At 40.4% G+C, this 22,614-nt stretch overlaps 4 protein-coding genes across 10 annotated transcripts in view; 3 read left to right on the plus strand and 1 right to left on the minus strand.

The window, feature by feature from the left end:
- Positions 1-2,592, plus strand: part of taok3a (TAO kinase 3a) — a 43,265-nt gene extending 40,673 nt beyond the window's left edge. For all 6 annotated transcript variants that reach the window (XM_066689369.1, XM_066689372.1, XM_066689370.1 and 3 more), the window contains 2 exons: positions 385-567; positions 1,589-2,592. In XM_066689369.1, coding sequence (XP_066545466.1) covers positions 385-567; positions 1,589-1,750 — 345 coding nt within the window. In that variant the 3' untranslated portion in view covers positions 1,751-2,592. The remainder of the gene's footprint in view (positions 1-384; positions 568-1,588) is intronic.
- Positions 2,593-3,069: 477 nt separating this feature from the next.
- pebp1 (phosphatidylethanolamine binding protein 1) lies at positions 3,070-5,247 on the minus strand. The gene is made up of 4 exons (XM_066689384.1): positions 5,023-5,247; positions 4,234-4,343; positions 3,802-3,902; positions 3,070-3,513 (listed from the first exon to the last, which is right to left on the minus strand). The coding sequence occupies exons 1-4, from the start codon at positions 5,155-5,157 to the stop codon at positions 3,296-3,298; spliced, it is 564 nt and encodes a 187-aa protein (XP_066545481.1). The 5' UTR covers positions 5,158-5,247; the 3' UTR covers positions 3,070-3,295.
- A 902-nt stretch (positions 5,248-6,149) lies between these two features.
- vsig10 (V-set and immunoglobulin domain containing 10) lies at positions 6,150-12,791 on the plus strand. Of its 2 annotated transcripts, XM_066689517.1 has the most exons (9): positions 6,150-6,495; positions 7,069-7,377; positions 8,108-8,413; positions 8,927-9,217; positions 9,634-9,918; positions 10,623-10,730; positions 11,067-11,079; positions 11,410-11,552; positions 11,953-12,791. In XM_066689517.1, the coding sequence occupies exons 1-9, from the start codon at positions 6,447-6,449 to the stop codon at positions 12,030-12,032; spliced, it is 1,584 nt and encodes a 527-aa protein (XP_066545614.1). In that variant the 5' UTR covers positions 6,150-6,446; the 3' UTR covers positions 12,033-12,791. The 2 variants fall into 2 exon arrangements, 1 of the variants encoding a protein (XP_066545614.1); XR_010804885.1 differs by lacking the exon at positions 11,067-11,079.
- A 931-nt stretch (positions 12,792-13,722) lies between these two features.
- On the plus strand, positions 13,723-22,312 carry wsb2 (WD repeat and SOCS box containing 2). Its single transcript, XM_066689451.1, has 9 exons — positions 13,723-14,127; positions 16,772-16,955; positions 17,300-17,547; positions 17,910-18,041; positions 18,503-18,603; positions 19,972-20,144; positions 20,337-20,441; positions 20,671-20,784; positions 20,936-22,312. Exons 1-9 carry the CDS (start codon positions 14,073-14,075, stop codon positions 21,153-21,155), a joined length of 1,332 nt encoding a protein of 443 aa, XP_066545548.1. The 5' UTR covers positions 13,723-14,072; the 3' UTR covers positions 21,156-22,312.
- The last annotated feature ends 302 nt before the right edge of the window (positions 22,313-22,614 follow it).

Here is a 22,614-nt window from a genome sequence, read left to right on the forward strand (position 1 = left end):
TTAGTTTTTCCCATAATTTTGATATCATTCTACAATATGTAATCTTTTTGAACAATGTATCTTTTCACAGTGCCTTGGAAAAAGGTGTCAGGTGGTGAATATTAATATTATTAATAGTAGTAATAAACCGTTCACCGATGCCTGAGAAAATTGTTCTCGTTCCTGCTACAATGACACCTTTCATGATGTAAATTAATAGATAGCATTGTTTATTTATTCATTCATCCATCTACACAAGTATCAAAAAAGGGAAGAGACCAGGTGGGACAGATGTGCGTATCTGACCCTCTTCCCATTTGCTGCTTTTGGACAATTTGGTGCCTGCCTTATCCCTTTCTCTTTTTTTTTTTTTTTTTTTTTTTTCCTTTTTAATTTTGTTTGCAGTTGCGCCTGGACGAGGCCCAGGAAGCCGAGTGCCAAGCCTTGAGACACCAGCTCCAGCAGGAAATGGAGCTGCTCAACGCCTATCAGAGCAAAATTAAAATGCAAACAGAAGCACAGCATGAGCGCGAGATGCAGAAGCTGGAGCAGAAGGTGTCCCTGCGCAGAGCCCATCTTGAACAAAAGGTGCGCTCCACACAGAAACCGGGGGGATGGGAGGCACTAGCGTGGAAGCGGGTGTTCATTTTCTGTCCCTCAGTGTGTCCTCCGTGATAACGTACATGTTTCCACGTTCTTGACACGAGATATTAAATTACCTCAAATAGAAGTCCAGAACAAAAAGCTTACCCTTCCAAAATACACTAAGGAAGGCGGTGTGTTTTTATTCCTCAGAGCTGACGTGTGTTTTTACCAGCCCTAGAAATCTGTCTCTGCACCCTGAATGTTATTGCATTGGTGCGTCCCTCTTATGTAATGTTGAGGCAAATGGAGACATGCATTGCCATCTGCTGGTGCAATTGTATCAGTGCAGGCTGCTTGTGTGTAACAATTCACCGTTTGTGCATTTCGAAAACTTTTTTGTTAGTTATTTAGCTTCCTGAAAATGTACTATATACAAATGAAGAGTGTATTCATTGTTCTTTAGTGCTGGGTAGATATAGATATTCCAGCATTGTTGTCATACTAGCCTTCGATAATAACCCTTTTTTTTTTCTAGGCACATCAGTGGTATTTTCCAAAATAAGTGTAACCTTCTCTTCAGATACCCCCACATCTTGCAAGCCTACACATTTCATTTGCATTATAGCTGTGTACTGTGTTTTTAAATTGAAAGGCATGATTGCAAGAGTGTTCCAACAGCATAAATCAGCAAGTATTCATTTTTCGCCCGTTAAATCTGCTCGGCTGCAGCTCCTTAATCAACCTTTGACTAAAATAGCAAAAGCTCCGAAGTATGGACTAAAAATAAGACTAACTAGGTCCTTAGAAGACAAAATGGAGGATTTTTGTATAAGTTAATGTTATAGGTACAGTATGTAAAGACATTTCCTTAATTTCCTTGTTCTAACTCCGCCATTTGTTAGTGGTTGACACTATACTGTTTATAACCTGGATTTCGTTTTCATTTTGGTTTCTTAAACTGATTAACTGTACGGTGTCTCGTTCACGGGCTGTAAATGCAACCTTCTCGTGCTTGATATTCCAGATTGAAGAGGAGCTGGCTTCGCTTCAGAAGGAACGCACTGAAAGAATTAAACACCTGCTGGAACGCCAAGAGCGGGAGATCGATACGTTTGACATGGAGAGCGTCCGGCTAGGCTTTGGAAACTTGGGTACATTAGACTATCCTAAGGAGGACTATAGATGAAACCGATTTGCCATAATACCCTGTCCACTTCTCATTATAGATGGGCTCTCCGCTACTGACGTCACCTCCGGACTAGTGCCTGTGCAGTCCTCAAAAATCAGGGCCCCTTGTAATGTTACAAGTAAAATGCTGGATAACTCTTGGTTGTCTTTTAACAAATGTCACAGTATTGATGTTCATGTGCAATGATAACTTTTGGTGAAACTGAAAAGAAAAAAAAAAGTGGATGTTGCTTAACGATCATGCATTAGAAATGATTTGTCAGTCTGTGCAAAAAAACTAAAAAAAAAAAAAAAAAAAGAAAACAAGAAAAAAAGAAATTTTCCTGCAGCCTTATCTTATACGCTGCTTCTCTCTTTTGGTATTTATTCATCAGGAAAATTTTATTAAGATTGAGCAATTTGATACGTTTAAATATGAACTCATAATGATGTACATATTGGTAGTTACATGTTACTTCTGGGAAATTGTGATTTAATAAATGCTGGCTCAAGTAACTCAGCCCAGCATTTAACTGTATCATAATCATTTTCTGCTGTAGCAGATGATGTGAATACCATACATGACTCCTAGCGCCCAGGTAGCACATAGGGTTCGGGATGATCGTGTATTTTGTGTATAGAAGGATTTATGGAGAGCTTTTACTTATTTTCATATTGTATTTTAACTGGTCCTCAAATCAATTTTTTAAAATTGTTTTTTTTTTTTTTTTGTTCAGTATTTGGAGTTTAATCTGTCAATGGGATCTTCTATTGGAATTTTCCATCTAGATCATTATATTGCTTTATCCACACTTTCAAGCTGTGTATTTTCTTACAATAAATCGAATCAGTAAAATGCTTTATTATTGCATGCACTTTAATTTTTTTTCAGGTTATTAAAAAAAAAACACAAAAAAACGGCATGAATCTGTCAGAGCTTTTAATTATATTTGTAAATAAAACTGCTCACCACGTGTTTGTTTTAATAATTAATGGTTCTTAACATCGGTTGTCATCAGCAAGCTGTTTTAATTTCAGATCATTTTGTCAGTTCTTTCCATTTTCCTACGTTTCTTGTTTAATAGCATTTATAGCACCCCGCACAAAAACATAACCGCAGCTTTTGTATTTATTAACAGATCTGACAACCGGTACGTTCTCTTCATTCACATCCGCTGTAACTTAAAATATCATTCTAACAACCCGTTAATAAGAAAAGAAATCCCTGTTACTGAGCGTTTGGAATGTTTTTCTCTCGTAATGTCAAACTTGGTAGTGATGCATTTGTAATAGTTTCATTAACTTATATAGATACACTGTATATATAGAACCACAAGAAATGTTTTAATTACATTTTATTTGCAGTGAACTGAAAGTTACATGAAGTGCATGTTTGTATTCCTTTAGAAATGCTTGGAAACCACAGCAAATGAAATAAGAACTTGATGCAAAATTGAAACAAAGGAGCATAAGCAGGAAGTAACGAGCACAACAGGATGTGCCTCTCATCAGTATAACTTCCTGCTTCCATTTTTAGGTTGGTTTATTTTTGTATTGATCTGCTTCACTTTCCAGAAAGTTGTTCGTATAACTTGGGCACATAGTCATCCCACGCAGCCTGGTAGCAGCTGCCGGCGACCGGAGCTCCCAGGTTGTACTTCTGGCGGAAAGCCCGGATTTTGAACTTGCCCCGGTTGTTCCCTGATCGGTTGCAGAGAACGAGTTCCTCGCAGGTGATCTCGCCGGGCTGCTCGTACACCAGCCACACGTAGCGGTGCAGACCTGGCATGTGGAGAGAAGGGGCACGGCGTTACCATCCAACTGTACACGTGTGCCACCGAGGAGGGATGGAAATGAAACCTCCCCAGTGTGTGAGGGAGGCTGTGGAGAACATGGAAGATGCTGTTTTGGGTACTGCTAAGCCTGGGAACATACACCATCTTAATCTGTGTCGCTTAAAATGAATATCTTGGATGCATCGAAGCAATAAATCAATGTGTAGCCAACTACGATCTCAAGTCGAGGATCCACAAGTATGGCTGAAGTTTGAAACGTGACAGCGAGTCTTACCTGTTCCTTGAGGGGGCCCGGATCCAACATAGTCAGTCATGATGCACCCACTGGCGAGGTCGTTTCCTTTCATGTTCACCACGAGAAAATGGTGCCACTCCCTTGGTTTTAAAAATAAATGAGAGTTCGTATGAACCCACCTTAAACAAAGCTACAGCTTGTCCATACACGCATTCACTTCACGAGCCGAGCCCTAGTTGGTGGGGTGTGTGACTTTGCAAAAATGAGAGGCAGTCAGGCAACTAGCAGGCAAAAACAGAAAAGGTGCAGAAGGACCTCAAAGAAAACTTACCCCAAAAAACTAAGCAAAGATTAGACGATAACTAATGTGAAATAAAATGGTACTCCATAAAGAAAAGGGAAATTATGAGTCTGGGAAAGTGTTCTGGGGGGTCTGGTAGGGGGCCAGAGCTGTTCTGTAAGGTGGTTCACCTGAATTTGGGTTTTTTCCTGCTCGGGGCGTCTGGATCAGTCATGGCCAGTGTGTAGAGTTTCTGTGGGTCGCAGCCCTTCCATTGCAGGCTGGTGGGTCTGTTTTGCACCTGCCAACAAATGCACACATGCGCTTTGGAAATCATCCAGTATTCAGTAAGAGATCTTCATGGTTGGCTGACAATCATTCTCAGCCACACACTTATTTTTTAAAGCAATATGGCTGATCTTAGTCAGTTGTTTTAGACAAACACACAACGTTACAATTAAAAATAAATGTAAAAACGCACAGCAATAGTGCAAGAAACTACCATTTCGTTTGTGTGTGTTTCAGTGCACATACTTTCAAAAACGTTTCCCATATTCCCGAATGCAATGTTATGATCAAACAAAGGGCCTTTCATAGCATTGCATACTATTAATTCCATACAGTGTGTATATTCTCAATGATGTGCATTACATTTTACATTATTGGAAGATCAGTGCAGAAGACGAATAAAAAGAGCATTTCAGCGAAAACTTTTTTTTTTTTAATGTATATCCACATATAACTTAAGAAAATATGATCCCCATGTTACCGCACGATCTAGGATGTTCTACATTATGTAACAGTAACAATGTCCCGCACCGCGCATATTATCAGTAATACAGTGCACATTCTGTGGGCCTCAATGCAAATATTGAGCCTTCAAAATAATAACCAAATTGTGTATAAATACACACACACACACACATTTAATACTGTACTTTTAAGGGGTATACGTTTAGAGAAAAAATACATTGTAATACCTGCGTAGGGGTGAGCACTTTGCCCAGTTCATCGATTTCCAATGAGCCGTATTTGACCACCAGAGGGTCGGTGGGCTTCTCGTCCACTTCGCCCAGAGAGAGGTCTCCGTCCCACTGGTCTATATCCACGGGCATCGTGGCTGGAAACTTACAGTCCGTCTCCAACGCAATCTAACCCGCACCGCACCGCACCGCCGCGCCTCCTCTGCCTCTGTTTTGCTGAGTCTGGGTCTTTTCATGTAATGGGCTGCGACACTCAATCCGCATCTGTAATTGGGCGAACACGCTGTCAATCCGCGAACGTCCCGCCCCCTCGGTCTGGGTACAGTGTAGGCGACCCGCTTCCCTGCCTGACTGAGATTTGCGCAGATCTGCGCGGTTGTGCGCAATCGCGGCGATCCCATTGGTGGAGCCGCGCACATTCGCGCACAACTGCGGAAATCTGCGCTGCACGAACGCTAACTTACTGCTCTGCGGGAAAGTGTGAGGCTGAACAAACACCAACACATAACCAGACAGTATTTCACATGAGTATTATTTTTTAAGATGAAAGAGCCAGGATGTGTATAAAATACTCGTAAATGATGCTATTCCTAAAATTAGGCTTATATTAAATACATAAATACGTCCGTATAATCTTGTCAAACGCCGTAGAAAGAATCACATGCACAATCGTATTAGTCCTGTTTTGCTTTATTGAATCTGTTTATTAAAACTACCATCAATGTATATAAATCAGTTAAAGTCAACACAGTACATGCAAGCAATTATCTTTGATACGAGCAATACGACATATTAATAGTATGTGTGTTGCTTTTTTTAAATAAGCCTATCAAGACACAATCAATCTATAAAACAAAACTAGATTTTCTGTGAGGATGTCAACACATTGACCGTGTATTAATGACAGGGATTACTACTACTACTACTACTACTACTACTACTACTACTACACTGCTACTACAAAACAATCTGCAAAAGAACAGTACAGTGCATGTTCTCACACGGAGACTAATAACACAAGTGTATTTGAACCAGGGGCCACAGGTACGGAGCCCCTAAAGGGACATGTGCAGGAGCGCGTAACAAAAAAAACGTGTCGCTGTTCCTTTAAAGACAGGTGTGGCTTCATCTCCAGCAGGTATCCGGAAGAGCTGGGAATAACCTGAAACAGGTATGAAATGCCAGCGCGTAGGGTACATCACAAGTGGAAAAAGCCATCGTGAAAGTTAGTTAGTTAGTTAGTTAGTTAGTTAGTGGAGTGATCGGCTCGGGTCTGGACATGTGTACAGGTGCACTGAAGCCTTGACGGGACGGTGAAGTCAGGTGACACATGTATGTAGGTCGGTAACAGGTGCGGTTTAGCCTTCACTGCAGGCCGTGCAGGTACACAGACACAGAGAGAGAGAGAAACTGCTGACAGCATGAGGGGGCTGGCATTTGCTTTTCATGCTCTATTGATATACGCAACAGGTAAGGTTTCTGCCTTTATTCTATACCTTTATGTTGTATAGTCTTGCCTTTGTTATTGCATATTCTTGGTTTTACTGTAGAATTCCCATGTCAAGTTTGTGTCTTAGATAAAAACGTCTGAATCAAATGCAAAGGCTTTATCACATCATCAGTGTTTGAATCTTGTGATTGTGGTGGGGGTGGGCGGTCACACAGACTCGCTTATATAAACGGCCTGGCTTGCTTGGCAGGGCAGGTGCAGACCACAGAGTCAGACACTGAGCTGGGGTTGCAAAAGAGTGTGCTTCCAGAAAGAGTAGTTCAGTGGGGATGTCTGGAAATCCCAGGCCTGTGGGCTCTTGTGGTGTTCAGATGAATTACTCGCTTGATCCCGTGGTTTTTAACAGACCCTTCAAAGGTGACCCCAGAAACCGTCTTTCCTAATGGAGCTTGTTCCATCTGCAAACATCTCATTTCTATCAGTTTTGAGTTGCCACCTTGTTCTTGGTTGTCAAAGTAGCATGCCATGTTGGAAGCTACGTCCACAGAATCCCTTTATTTCTGCAACTGCTCATGGATTGTGTGTTCATACAGGCGCTGCAGAGGCTGTGAAATTAGTGCACAGACTAGGCACTTTGGGAGAGAGCGTTGTGCTTTCTTGCAACTACACTGTGGCGAATGAATCGGCGTATGTGAAACAATGGGCCAAGGATGACCGCACAATTGTGAACTGGAATTCTTCATCTACAACATGGATCATTAGAGACCCACGCTTCTCCATAGTGGACAATGGGAGCCTGCAGATCAACAATTTAACAGCCTCTGATGAGAACATCTACCTTTGCGTGATCATACTATCAGGTGTTGAGGAGGACAGAACTGGCACTGAATTAACGATTGTCGGTAAGTCCTGCTTTCGGTTTTTGTATTCCATTTATACGATTGGTTAATTCCTTCCTTTATGTTTTTGTGTGTTGTTTAGGTCTCATAAATAAATGTTTGTACTTTCAAAATAGTTATAGAGTTCAAACACACAAGCTTTGAAATGTGAAATCCAGACAAACATATGAACCACAGATCTGTGTGGAATCGGTCAAAACTTATTTTCTTCCAGAGTAAACCTAAAATGGGTAAAGACAGACTTTGCAGGAGTGAACACTGCCTTTTTACGAATGCAGTGTTTATACAGATGCCTTTTTGTTTTATCAGTGCTCATGATCAGTACATTATATAATGATTAACTGAGTATATGATATGGAACCATGTCAGACTGTCAATAAAGGTGTGGAAGAAGGCAGTGTTGTCTGTCGGGCCTGAGCTCAACATCTTAAAAGACCGAAAGTGAGCTGATTTTCTTTGCTAGGAGCTGAAATATTGTCTTGATCATATCGATTGTGGAGAAGTGGTCTTGGTGGTGAGAAATAGGGTAATTCCTCTGTTTTTGTCATCCCGAACTGTGAAAATTGTTTAGTCGTACAAATTTCCACTGCCAAAGACCCATTCCTCATTACGGAACCAATATGTTATAGAGTTGGGTTCAGTGGATGCATTTCGGGCTGAAACGCATCCGGTAATAGAGGACGATCTGAAAAGGTTTAAAGGTTTATGTACGTGTCTGTTCTTGTCGATGCAGATGGGCCAAACGAAGTGACGACTCAGATTGGACCCACAGCCTCCCTTCCTAATGGCACCCTCTATATTAAGATGGGCGCCAATCTTTCTTTAAACTGTTTTAGTCAGTCTTACCCACTGCTCGTGTTGAAGTGGATTGTGGACCCTCCTGCCCTAAACCATTCCAAGCTGCCCTCAGGAGACGGGCCCGCCTTGGAGTATACGTTGCTCAGTGTTGGATCACAAAACCAAGGCAATTACAGCTGTTCTGCCACAAATCCAGTCTCTAACAAGACGGTGACGAAGACCACTCTCCTGCTGGTTTACAGTAAGTACCTGTATATGTAATCTGGTTATCTAATATGTGGAAGAGGTTGGGGGGCTGGGAGTCACTTCGAAATTTAACATAAATTGACGTTCATCATTTAGTTTCGGGGCGGTTTGGGTATTGCTAACATTGACATTGAGAGGTGTCAGTAGGACATTTTTGCAAAGACCTCATAGACAGTCCATGGTGGTCCTTGGAAAAGTCTGGAAACTTAATTTCAGTTGTTGATTCTTACACAAATGGTAATCTCATGTTTGGTGCATTTATTATACAGTAGACATTCTTAGGGGGGACTTACAGGGAAGCAGTTGACATGCACTTGTGATCTTTAGATGTGTTTTTATTTTATATAACAGCATTATATATTTCAGGTGTCTTTGGTGTTAAGTTCAGGGTTTCCTTATTGAGAGTGATGGCTTGAAAAGAGGTCCCCCCAGACAGGAATGTTTGTAAAACCCCTGCTTTAGGTCACTCATGCATATTCCCTTTGTTCTTTTCTTTTTTGTAATAAAGATGCTCCCAGTAAGCATCCAGAGTGTTATTCTAAGATAGGAAACAATTCCACACAGCTCCTGCTGCACTGTATGTGGGAGAAAAGGGCGTACCCCACACCAACACTGCACTGGGCGGAGGAGAAAAGCACGCTGAGAGATGGAAGATCTGTTCTCAATGTCTCTGAAGCAAGTGACAACTTGGAGGTGTCATTAAACCGGTCACAGCTGTACGACGACCAAGTGTTCAAGTGCACGGGGCATCACCCAGTGCTGGGACCAGAGGAAGAGAAGTCCTGCTCTCTGACCTTAAGTAAGCTTCCTTTCCTTTGCTCTTATTTTTTTTCTTGACACCATTTTACATTCTAGCAAAACTCTTTCAACTGCTCTCCAGCATCAGGCACTAGATTAGCTTTTTGGGCAGTTGTTGTAATCCTGGATATCCTTATTTATTGTGGTTACCCATACTGCAGCTTGCACCTTATTTTTCGTCCACTGTGCAACTTATGGCAGGTTTATGCCATGTCTTACTTCTTTGCAAGACGTCCATTGCACATTTTTCTGTGTTTTGTTTGTGTTATATTAATTCATTTTGTCCGGGGACATAACACAAAGGTACTATTCACTGTGAATTGGTTCAGTGTAGAACACTGGTAGGAAAGTGACGCACTCCTGTTCACTGCTGTCCTTTTATGTCTGTGCCCTGCTTTTCCTGGCTGACTCTTTCAGAGGCCCCGTATCCAAAAGGACAGCCCCTGGCCATCGGGTTTGTTGGAAAGAATGTGAGTTTATCATGCACAGAGGACCGCTCTATCCCTGTGGCGACAACCACATGGCGAAGGACAAAGGAGCAAGTGGAAATCCTTCCCAGCTCCAAGTATATCATTTCTCAGGAGGGGCCCGTGTTCACCCTCACCATCGTGAACTGCTCCAAAGAGGATGAAGATGTTTACTTCTGCAGAAGTGAGAATCCTATCAAAGTTATGGAACTGGAAGTGTCCCTTACAATAGAAAGTGAGTTCTTATTGTACCTTTTTTTTTTTTTTTTCCTCCTGTCTTCATTCCCAACACCCAAATTCATTTCCTGCTTGTCAGGAGTAGCAAAACTTCTTAAACTCGCACAGGCTGGTTTCATGAAGAGCCATGAAAGCTATTAGGTTATCTGGGATTGTCCCCCACTTCTTTTATTGTAGGCAGATGTCCTGGAGATATTCAAACCTAAGTGCATAGCAATAACTGTTCCTGACTAAAGACAGGTAGGTGAAGCGTCACTGTAATCTTGTAGAACCAGTTACCTCTCCTACTTCCTTGAAGTCAAGGGCCATAACCCCCGCCCGGGCCTCACACTAGCTGCTTTCACTTCAGGATAGATTTAACATTATTATTTGTCATTTAGCAGTACACTAAATTGTTACAGTTTATAGCTACATTTTATGTGCAAATTTTGAACCGCCCTTTTTTTATTTTATTTATTTTTTATAAACCTGCTTTGGAAATGTGTATTGGATAAATAATTGATAGTAGTTCTAAACTGTTTCCATGTTAATAACCCTTCCAATCTGATATTGGATTTGCAAATGAAACGTGAAGTCCTTCAAGGGACTCGTTCTTTATACAGTTTGTACCTTCTCCACCAGAATGAAGAGAGACTGTAACAGGAGGAGGGTCATGTGCCTTAACGAAATTTGTTAATTTAGCATCTGTATCTGTTTTTCCAGCATCCAATACAGGTGCAGTAATTGGTGCATTCATTGCAGTTTTAATTGTCGCAGCAGGGATTTTTATTGGCAGCCTAGCGTACTCCTATCGGGACAGGATATGCCTGGGTAAGGAGCTTCGTATTGACGAATTTCTTTATGAATGTTCTATGAATGCAATTACACATTCCAGTCTGAAAAGCAAAAACTGTAAGTGCGTTTTAAACCTATGGCTATGTGATTTTAGTGATGATTTTATTTTGTTTGTGCTGGGATACTACATTATGTTCCAACAGACGTGTTTTTATTTCTCACATTAATTTACTACAGCAACACTTATTTATTATAAGCTTTTTAATAATGGTCAGATTAGCAAATTGTTGGTCTCACTGTTTTATATTAGAAATAGGTTGACTATTTTCTAATATTCATTAGACTAATAGTTTTCATTTCTTGATATTTTAGGCAATGCCTTCAGGTGAGTATTGAATTACTTGAAAGTAACTAAGCTGTTTTAGATAATAACTATATAAATCCATATCATTATACAAAGTGGAAAAATGTAAAAAAAAAAGTAACTATAATTGTATTATTTGTAACATTTATCATTGAATTACAAAAAAGGTCTGAATTCTGTCATCATTTAAAAATAAATAATCTTATTGCTTAGATTTAATTGCTAAGACCCACATATTGAACTCTAAGAAAAACTAGATATTAATTTGTATTAAAATGAAGAAATCTTCCTGTATGCAATGGGGTTTGATCGGTACATGTCAGTGACCATCCAGTTTTTCTGTGCATGTAGGAGTGAGGAGAGGAATGATGTGTTGGAGCTGGTGGACTCTGACTCGGACTCGGACGCAGTTTATGATGAGTCTGTGACTCGGATCGTTGCAGTAGCTAACGGACATGCCTCATCGCTTGTGCAAATCCACCCCATTGCTCCCAGTAGGTCTCCGTTTACATTGATCTGCTGACTGTATTTTGTCAACTTGAGGTTAAGAGGCACTGCAGTAAATGTCATGCATGTCAATGCAGATTTTGACTTTAAATTGACAAACTTAACTTATGTTAACCATCTCACCACATTTGATTTCCACCTAGTTTAAACAATTTAAGGCACAGTGTTCTTTTATTATGGAGTGGGCCGTTTCAACTTCAACAAGTGCAATCAATACTGTTTTTTGTTTTCTTATATATATAAAAAGAGCTATTATGTCAGATAGGGAATAGCCAGATTGAAGGATCATTTGACCAGAGCTGCACATTTCAGACAGTTGTCTGATTTGGTTTCAGTGTTTGTGTTATATTGATGTGTTAATTTGTCTTCCCTAACTTTGCGTTTCAGGTGACCAGGATGATATCAAGAGCATTGATGCAGAAAAGGAAGAAGAAAACACACATGAGGAAGTTCTAGTGACATTTTAGCTTTCAAAAAGGAGGATTATTTTGTTTATTTTATATAATTGTATTTACATTTTACAGTAAGATGAGATGAGTTGTCATTTTCGAGGGTAGGAGACCAGTATTCTGGCATAATGAAGATTTGGCCTGGTTCTTATTGTTCGTTTGCTTGGAGTTGGCAATGACAATTTTGGCAAGTGCATATGGATAGCAACAGCATGAACTTTGTCAATTTGACACACTACATCATGTTTGTATATATACATGTTTTGTTGTTGTACAAATAGCCAATGCTGGCTTACTCTACTACTTGTTAAACTTGTATGTATTGTAATTATATTGTTTTAAGTACAAATGCACTTTTTAAAAAGGTTTTTCAGGGTTTTTTCTTTTTGTGTGTGTGTGTGTGTGTGTGTGTGCTTGCACTGTAAGCTTCTATCTAATGAAAAGTAATACTTACTTTGCCTTATTTTTTATAAAATTATACAGGCAAGATGTATATGGGGGTAAAATCATTGGTAAAATTAGTTTTGTATAGCATTAAATGATAGTGTTAGAAATTCAGTATGAAAACTTTGTGCAGTTGTTTTCAGTGAGTTTACTGTGGGAAAGTGATGAATGCAAATATTTCCAGAAGGCTTCTATACTCTCAATTATTTCCACTATGGTATAAGAGTCCTATTGTATTTGTTAATAATTTAGTATTCAATGTTCTGTTATACAGTTTGTTTCTAGTTCTCCAGAAGTTTAAATTAAATCTTCCATAAACCTTTTAAAGTTGGATTTAAATTTGTGTTTGTTTTAATTGTCTTCAATTTTAAAGTAGGCCTATTTCTAATACCTTTAGGATAAATAAATCAAAATTGTACAGCAGATATACATTATATATCAAGGTTTCTTAGCATCTGTTGCTGAGATACTGTTCAGAGACACTGGCCTGGGAGATTTAGTAAAGCACAAGCACAGCAGTGGACAGGGGTCAGCATGGGCACCCTGACTGGTCTGCAGCTACGCAGCCCCATACGCAACAAACTGCGATGCACTGTGTGTTCTGACACCTTTCTATCAGAACCAGCATTCACTTTTTCAGCAATTTCAGCAGTCTGTTGGATCGGACCACACGGGCCAGCCTTCGCTTCCCACGTGCATCAATGAGCCTTGGCCGCCCATGACCCTGTCGCCGGTTCACTGCTTTTCCTTCCTTGGACCACTTTTGATAGGTACTGACCACTGCAGACCAGGAACACCCCACAAGAGCTGCAGTTTTGGAGATGCTCTGACCCAGTCGTCTAGCCATCACAATTTGGCCCTTGTCAAAGTCGCTCAGATCCTTACGATTGCCCATTGTTCGTGCTTCTAACACATCAACTTTGAGGACAAAATGTTCACATTCTGCCTAATATATCCCACCCACTGACAGGTGCCATGATAACGAGATTATCAGTGTTATTCACTTCAGCTGTCAGTGGTCATAATGCTATGGCTGATCATGTATATACATACTGTATTGCAGCTCTCCTGTCAGGATGCCATGTAGGAATTAACCGGGTTTAAAATGCGATTGACATCCACCCAAATGACGCAAAGGAAAGATACAGAGGCAGCATGATCATGCAACATTTACAAAATGAACAGTTGTGTGCCATTGTGAAGCGATCTCTGATGAAACCGCAGGAGCAGAGCAATATAGCGCAATATAGCGCCGCGGTGCGTTGCAGCCGGAACACGTGTGCGCGTCAGCGGGGAAGCAGGAAGCGGCGCAGCGGCGCAGCCTTGGCCTTGGACAGGGCTTATGTAGAAATACGTATATTTGTGAAGATGTCGGGGTTTATTTCATTATCACGGTTTTGTTTTTTCTCCCGTGATAACCACTAGAGGAAACACGCAGAAGTAGGAAGTCGGAAGTGTTGTTATTTGCTGGCGGTGTCTGTTTGCCGTTGGATGGAGTCAGGGTCGCAGGTGATTTCACTGCTGGGGAAAATACATTTCTGTTTATTCAAAAAACAACAGTCAGTCACATAGCTGAATACAAACGCACAGAGCAAGGCTTTCTTGACTTCAGCCATGCAGATGGACGTGAACCCCTTTGAGTACAAACCCAGGAGCAGAGACTGCAGAGGTAAGATGTCTAACCGACCGACCGACCGACAGACAGACAGACAGACAGACATTTCATTTCCACTGAATTTCTCACATTTATCTCATTCGGGATCTGGCCGATGTCGCCATTCTGCCTTTTGTGTGGGTGTCAGTTATAGGAATAGCATGTGGTTTGTTGTCAACGCGAAATGAATGTTATATATATATTGTAAACACTGTTTTATGTTGTGCTTGTGGTGTTATTGAAATGATCAAATGGTATTTTGTAGCCTGCACGTATTTTAGATGCTTAATGAGATACTGTAGCCAGAAAAGCATGTACCTGAGCAATCACTGTTCATTTCTGCATCGAGACCTGCCCTTTAAAGAGCCTGCTTCTCTTGTGTTTGTTTTATGTAGAGTAAGTGGATTTAGTTTTTTATAAAACATGATATATTTATGGGATAAAATTGTAATGTATTAAATACAGTACCTTGTGTCTTCTAAAATGTAAAATTATTATTATTATATGCATTATGTTTTAAAGAAACAGTTTAAATATCATATCTCCATGATAATCCCTGTGTAGGTTGGTGTAGGCTATATAACTCTGGTTACAATGTATTTGTTTACAACTCTTTGCCTTTCAGAAAACAATAGCTTACAAGTCTTGACTTGTTTTGACAATTTGTAACCTTGAAAGTGAAAATTTCGCTTGATATTACCCATGTGCATAGAAAGCTTGTGTGTAGCTTGACATACAGTGAGGAAAAAAAAGTATTTGATCCCCTGCTGATTTTGTACGTTTGCCCACTGACAAAGAAATGATCAGTCTATAATTTTAATGGTAGGTGTATTTTAACAGTGAGAGACAGAATAACAAGTTATAAATTGATTTGCATGTTAATGAGGGAAATAAGTATTTGATCCCCTATCAATCAGCAAGATTTCTGGCTCCCAGGTGTCTTTTATACAGGTAACAAACTGAGATTAGGAGCACTCTCTTAAAGGGAGTGCTCCTAATCTCAGCTCGTTACCTGTATAAAAGACATCTGTCCACAGAAGCAATCAATCAATCTGATTCCAAACTCTCCACCATGGCCAAGACCAAAGAGCTGTCCAAGGATGTCAGGGACAAGATTGTAGACCTACACAAGGCTGGAATGGGCTACAAGACCATCGCCAAGCAGCTTGGCGAGAAGGTGACAACAGTTGTTGCGATTATTCGCAAATGGAAGAAACACAAAATAACTGTCAGTCTCCCTCGGTCTGGGGCTCCATGCAAGATCTCACCTCGTGGAGTTTCAATGATCATGAGAACGGTGAGGAATCAGCCCAGAACTACACAGGAGGATCTTGTTAATGATCTCAAGGCAGCTGGGACCATAATCACCAAGAAAACAATTGGTAACGCACTACGCCGTGAAGGACTGAAATCCTGCAGCGCCCGCAAGGTCCCCCTGCTCAAGAAAGCACATGTACAGGCCCGTCTGAAGTTTGCCAACATCTGAATGATTCAGAGGAGAACTGGGTGAAAGTGTTGTGGTCAGATGAGATAAAAATCGAGCTCTTTGGCATCAACTCAACTCGCCGTGTTTGGAGGAGGAGGAATGACCCCAAGAACACCATCCCCACCGTCAAACATGTAGGTGGAAACATTATGCTTTGGGGGTGTTTTTCTGCTAAGGGGACAGGACAACTGCACCGCATCAAAGGGACGATGGACAGGGCCATGTACCGTCAAATCTTGGGTGAGAACCTCCTTCCCTCAGCCAGGGCATTGAAAATGGGTCGTGGATGGGTATTCCAGCATGACAATAACCCATAACACACAGCCAAGGCAACAAAGGAGTGGCTCAAGAAGAAGCACATTAAGGTCCTGGAGTGGCCTAGCCAGTCTCCAGACCTTAATCCCATAGAAAATCTGTGGAGGGAGCTGAAGGTTCGAGTTGCCAAACATCAGCCTCGAAACCTTAATGACTTGGAGAGGATCTGCAAAGAGGAGAGGGACAAAATCCCTCCTGAGATGTGTGCAAACCTGGTGGCCAACTACAAGAAACGTCTGACCTCTGTAATTGCCAACAAGGGTTTTGCCACCAAGTACTAAGTCGAAGGGGTCAAATACTTATTTCCCTCATTAACATGCAAATCAATTTATAACTTTTTTGAAATGCGTTTTTCTGGATTTTTGTTGTTGTTATTCTGTCTCTCACTGTTAAAATACACCTACCATTAAAATTATAGACTGATCATTTGTTTGTCAGTGGGCAAACGTACAAAATCAGCAGGGGATCAAATACTTTTTTCCCTCACTGTAGACTTTAAAGTCTGTTAAGATATTCCATCTTGTGTTGTTACATAATACATTATTTGATACACACACACAGAGCTCTAGGAAACCAGAGACCACTTAACATTGATTTCTGAATTTGTAGTGGTCTCTTAATTTTTTCCAGAGCTGTATATTTCAAAGTGTTTATTTTGTTTGACAGTCTTCCCTTTTAATAGTGGTACATCACAAAAAAGCCAATTATGTATTAAAGATGTTAAGAAACCCAAAATATATTGGCTGATGTGGTTATTTGATACCATTATATATCTGTGCCGTCATTCGTTCAGCTGCAAGAAATAAATGAAACAATTTTACATTATTAAATATGACCTGTTCTTGTGCCCCTCATCAGAAAAGGCTACTTTGATTGGGGAGCTGAAGCCAGTTCACCCTCAGCCGCTGGACGGCCGGGCGGGCTGTGAGACCTGGAGTGTGGAGTTCTCTCCTGACGGGTCCTACTTCGCGTGGTCACTGGGCCACGGGATCGTGAAACTGCTGCTGTGGCCCCTGGAGGAGGACCCTGGCCCTGGCCCTGAGTATGTCACTGAATCAATCAAGGACATTTAGGCTGAACTCCATCTAGTCTTTGACCTTCCTACTAATGACAACTTACAAACTTGTACCCAATTGTGGTGTACTTTATTGTCAATAGCCATCTTTCAGTCAATAGTCACCATTTATGACTGAAACACAATAAGATACAAGTTTGGAGTTTGCAATTCAAGGGTAGGTTACTGTCTTGATTTCGTCTAGGCCTCAGTGTGAAGGTTTAAATCATTGATCGGGTTTCAATACATCACCCTGTGAGTTCGGGGGTTACACAAATTTAAAATTGTTTATTTTCAAACTATAATTTCATATTTTTTTTTAATCCTCTCAGGGACCACTGGAGCTCAGCATGCAAGAATTACAATTATAATACAGCCAGGAGGAAAAACATGAAGAAAGAGAAGACTTTGGACTGTGGGCAGACAGTGTGGAGTTTGGCTTTTGGACCACGTCTGTCTAAACACGCAGAAACTCAGATGCACGACTCAAAACCTGGACCGTCTACGGATGTTTTGTCAAGCTTACTTCTTGCCACAGGTCTAAACAATGGGAATATTAAAGTCTGGGAGGTCAGAACAGGTGAGACATGGTAATAGAGGGATGTAAGGAACATTTAAATCTGTTTTCCAGATGGCAAGGCACTTGTGGTTACACTAGGCAACCAATATCAAGTGCTGGGATGACCAATGATGGCAGCTGGGTGGCTTTGTAACTGGGAGATGTGGGAACCCCCATTCATTGGCATTGTATCTCATGCTGTGTGGAAGTGGTGAACCTTTTGAAGTGCCTTCACGTTGTAGTGTAAAGCAGGTTGGTTGTCAGGCTGAATATAGAAGGTAACCTTTGCCCACATGGCCCTGTGTGTTGCCCGCGCAGCTGCTGATGTTTTATATGTATACTGTGTTGGCAATTATACAGAGTGCGTCTGCTTCCTCTTTCAGGTCATATTCTCTTTAATCTCACCGGACATCAGGACGTGGTCAGGGATTTGACCTTTGCACCCAACGGCGGATTAAACCTGGTTTCAGGTTCCCGTGATAAGACTCTCCGGATCTGGGACTTAACCAATGACCGTGAGTCAATATTTGTTTCATTTTGCTAGTGAGAGTTTCTGACTAAAGTAAACTAAATTTACTCTAGTTTGCCAATCAAAGATAACCTCAGATATAACCCTGTAGTTGTGACTTCCTTTTTGTATGTGTTTGTGGTGCCTATCTAAGATTTACTGTCTAAGTGTACCACCGATATTCCTGAAACAGGGTTCATATTAGCTTCAGTATTGCACAATGTGAAGCCCTTCAGTTTTCTAGCTTGCTGTAGTTTCAGTCAGTGCAGTAGCAAGGGAGACAAACATCTCTCATCATAACTGCAGAAAAGGTGTTTTGCTGAATGTTTCCTTTATCCCAGACTGTTCATAATGAAGATGTTTTATGTGATAACAGTAGCACAACAGCAATAAAAAGGGGTAATCCAAGATGTGCACTGATCAGAGGCTGTGAAACCACCCCTTACAGTTGAATTTTGTTTTCTACAGGTAAAAAAGCACATGTATTGACTGGCCACATAAACTGGGTCTACAGTTGCTGTGTTTCGCCCGACTGCAGCTTGATTGCTTCCGTTTGTGGACACAATCTAGTGAGTGCTTCACAGGGTTTGAATGTGACCACACTGATATGAGTCATTCTTCCAAAACATATACCATTAATACATATCTTCACATGCAGACAAAATTAGGAAATCTGATCATTTCAGTAGTGAAATCCATACCATTTTCGTGTAATTTGATCACGAAAAGTTGCAGATTTTTAGATGCCATTTTGTCACATGCGCGGGTATATTTTTTAAACAAAAATAGCTCTGAATGATTGTCTGCTTTACTTATTCATTATAAACAGAATTTAGACTGATATTAAAACATAATAATTGATAAGGATAAAACGTTGAGGTAGTTATTCACTACTTTTTGCCCACATAGCAATCAAAACACTTGGTGTCTTTATAGCACGTGAATGTGTTCATCGCAGTATTGAATAGAAACTACAGAATCATGATTTATTATCAGATGCGTATAACCACAAAAGAAATAGTCGGTTTCGTAAAATTGTGGATGAGAATGCGTGCAGTGTTATGTAATAATTAAAAAGAATTAGTTTCTGCGAGCGAGGTGTCCAGAAATCATGATCGATCAGTACCTGAAAGGAACTTATTGTTTAGCACTCAACATCCAATAAAATGAAATTAGTCTGCATTTATAAATAATCTACTGTTGGCGGGAAAATCACAGTTGGTAAATTTAGAAGGAGTGGAACCAGTGATTTTGTCTCATGTTGCGACAGAGACTTCCGTCAGCAAAAAAGATCGACTTGATCGTGTGAATTTAAAGTAATAAGGTCATATTGAATACAATCGAATTACAATGAAAAGATTTTTGTTCGTAGCAAAATGTTGTTAGGCGTGCCAGAGAATAAAACACACCCAAACATGGCCGCAGCACATTTGTACAGATGTAACACCAGACTCTCATGAGCACCCACACATGCATGCAGGCATTGTTGATATGTTAGAATGAACATATCAGACAGCCAAGATCACAAGATTATATTTGTTTACATACTTTTTGTACACCTCAGTTCAGTGTCTTTGTTCCAGTCAAAACCCTAGGGGGTGGTGGTAAAAATATGCCACTAGCACAACATGTAGCTGGTTGATTATTTTTCCATACAGTCTTTCGATAAAGCATTTCATAATTTAAAAAACACAAGAATATAACAGACAGATAGACATGTTCAATTTTGTACTCTCGTGTAACACTAGATTTGGGAAAATGACCCATATAACATTTTTTCTTCACATAAAACTGTACAGACCAAAAGTGTGTCATATTTTGCTTTTATTTGTAGTGTAATTTCCTTTGTTATATTGGTTGAAGCTGGGTGCGGTGGGTCTAGTTAATTGTTGACAAGTTTGACCTTGAATGAATAAAAAGGATAATTTGCCTGCAAGGTTTATTTATGGAGCATGCGGTCGTACACCTTCATCAAGAACCTGGAAGGCAGCCGCTACTTCCTGGTTTCCTGTGACTTTTCACCTGACGGGGCTCTGCTGATCACGGCTGCCTTCTCCAAGCAGATCATCCTGTGGGACCCGTACACCGGAGAGCCGCTTATGAAGCTGAGGTACGGCCTGCGAGTCTGGCCTTTGTTTGGATCGTTCAAAATAGTCTTCCGTTACAACGTGCACGGCTGGCACTTCATCGCATGGCCAGTAGCAGAACTATGTTTAGGATTTGAGGAGTTCTGTATCATGTCCAATCTGTAGAATTTGGCTAAATGTGATTTAGTAACCAGCATTGCTAATGTGTCTTCCAGTCACTGCTTCCCTCCTCCATATTTTCCATCGGCCCCTGACATCTCAGTGAGAGCAGTACGCTTCTCCCCTGAAGGGTTATATTTTGCATCGGTTGCTGAGGACAGGTAAGAAATAACTGCATGTGTCAAATGTACACATAAATATAACCAGGGATAAAGAGTAGACTTGTGAAAAGCATCATATAATGGGTATATAAAAAGAAAAAAAATTCAATTCAAATTGCTTCAGTGAGTTGGGTTTGACCAGGTAGATGTGATGTACCACTTGAGTTTGGTAGCATTGTATAGCTTATTGTGAAATATGAACACTGTAAAACTGTGGGTTGTTTCCCAGAGCTATGAGAATCTGGGCACTTGGGCTTGATGATCCAGTCGTTGACACAGAGGCTCCTGTTTCCAACGGGCTGTGCTGTGCATTCCACCCACAAGGGGGCATCGTCGCGACAGGGTAAATCTCTCCCTTTGTCATTTGTTTCAAATTCATGGTAAAAAAAACGTTAACCCACCTGCAAGTGTGTTAGGGTTTCAAACACCAAGTGAAGTAAGAGACTAAATCAAGTTACCACCTTGACTGACGCGGGGAGGACCTGTGTTTGCAGGACGAGGGACGGGTACGTGCAGTTCTGGAGCACGCCGAGGATTGTGCCCAGCCTACGCCACCTGAGCCGCTCCTCCCTGCGCCACTCTGTGCCCACACACCAGGTAATGGCGCTGCCCATCCCCAACAAAATGAAGGACTTCCTAACGTACGGGACACTTAAACAATACCATGAAAGAACCGATCTGCACCACATGCAGGAAGTCCTCTCTCTGAACTAGAAGCACTGGAGCTGAGATTTTAAAAGACAGCTTTTCTAGGCTCGTATGCATGTACGAAACCGTTACAATAAATACATAATAATGAATGTTTATTACAGGAATAATTTCTGCTACTGATAAAGTTTTTGTGAAATGTACTTGTTGATTACGTGAGATTATATAAAGCTTTATTAATTTAAAATTTATATTTTTATAAATTAATATATGCCAAATTTAATTTTTTATTGTATTTTTATTTTATGGTCAACCTGCATTAAGAGCAGAAAAAGACATTCCGAAATGTTTTGCTGCCAGATAGGTTTAGAACTTGATTTGTTTTGTTTTTATACAGATTTACAAACCCTAAAAACAAGCGACAGATAACTGAAGTTCACAAACATCAGATTTTATAGTCATATTTCTAAACTCAAACTGGAGATTTCCATAACATTCCAATAATATAATCATTACTTTACCGGTATAAACTCCTCACCTATACAAATAACATTGCTAAAGACCAAACCACATTTTATTTATTAAGGATAGTTTTAGCCGTTGTAATGCTTCTGAAGTCTAAAACGAGAACATCTTAGAATAAGATGGAAGGACTGGGTGGTATTTAAACCTTTATTTTCAAAGGTTGTACATGAACACTTTTTTTTTTTTTTTGGTAGTAAATATATTTGTATATGTCTTAGACAGTATGGTGTATACGTTTCCTTTGTGTACATTCTCAGTTCCACAGTACATCACTTCATATTTCATAACCATTTCATGCCTCAAACAGAATAACTGGGACGTAGGGCACACCTGTGATTTGTGAAACGTTTTTAACTTAGTGCTCAAAATTACTTGATCATTTTTGTTTTTGTGTAATGCTGTGTAAACTGGAAATCGCCCCAGATAAGGGCATCTGCCAATAAATAAATAATTATTAAAGTTAATTTTAGACAATATTAGGCTTAACTGTACTGTTTTTTTTGTGATTTGAAATGCTCTACTGTTGAGCAGCTGTTCACAATTTGGCGACCACATTTCAGGCAGATTTCCAAATTAATTCTTCTGTGCTTTTAGACAGTACATGTGAATAGAAGTGCTAAACTCTACAGTATTGTCTTCCAGCCCCTGATTATATCACTTTATTGGATTACTAAAGCCAAATAAAATATTTCAAACAATTGTTGTGCATCAATTCTTTTAAATCATATACAGTTAGGTCCATAAATATTTGGACAGTGACACAATTGTCATTTCTGGTATGCCACCACAATGGATTTGAAAGGCAAAACGCCCCAAGAACAAGCAGGAACTAAAGACAGCTGCAGTGCAGGCCTGGCAGAGCATCACCAGGGAAGAAACCCAGCATCTGGTGACGTCTATGGGTTCCAGACTTCAGGCAGTCATTGACTGCAAAGGATTTGCAATCAAGTATTGAAACTCATGATTTTATTCATGATTATGTTAGTTTGTCCAAATACTT

This window comes from Amia ocellicauda, chromosome 17 (genome assembly GCF_036373705.1).
Source record: "Amia ocellicauda isolate fAmiCal2 chromosome 17, fAmiCal2.hap1, whole genome shotgun sequence".
Lineage (NCBI taxonomy): Eukaryota > Metazoa > Chordata > Actinopteri > Amiiformes > Amiidae > Amia > Amia ocellicauda.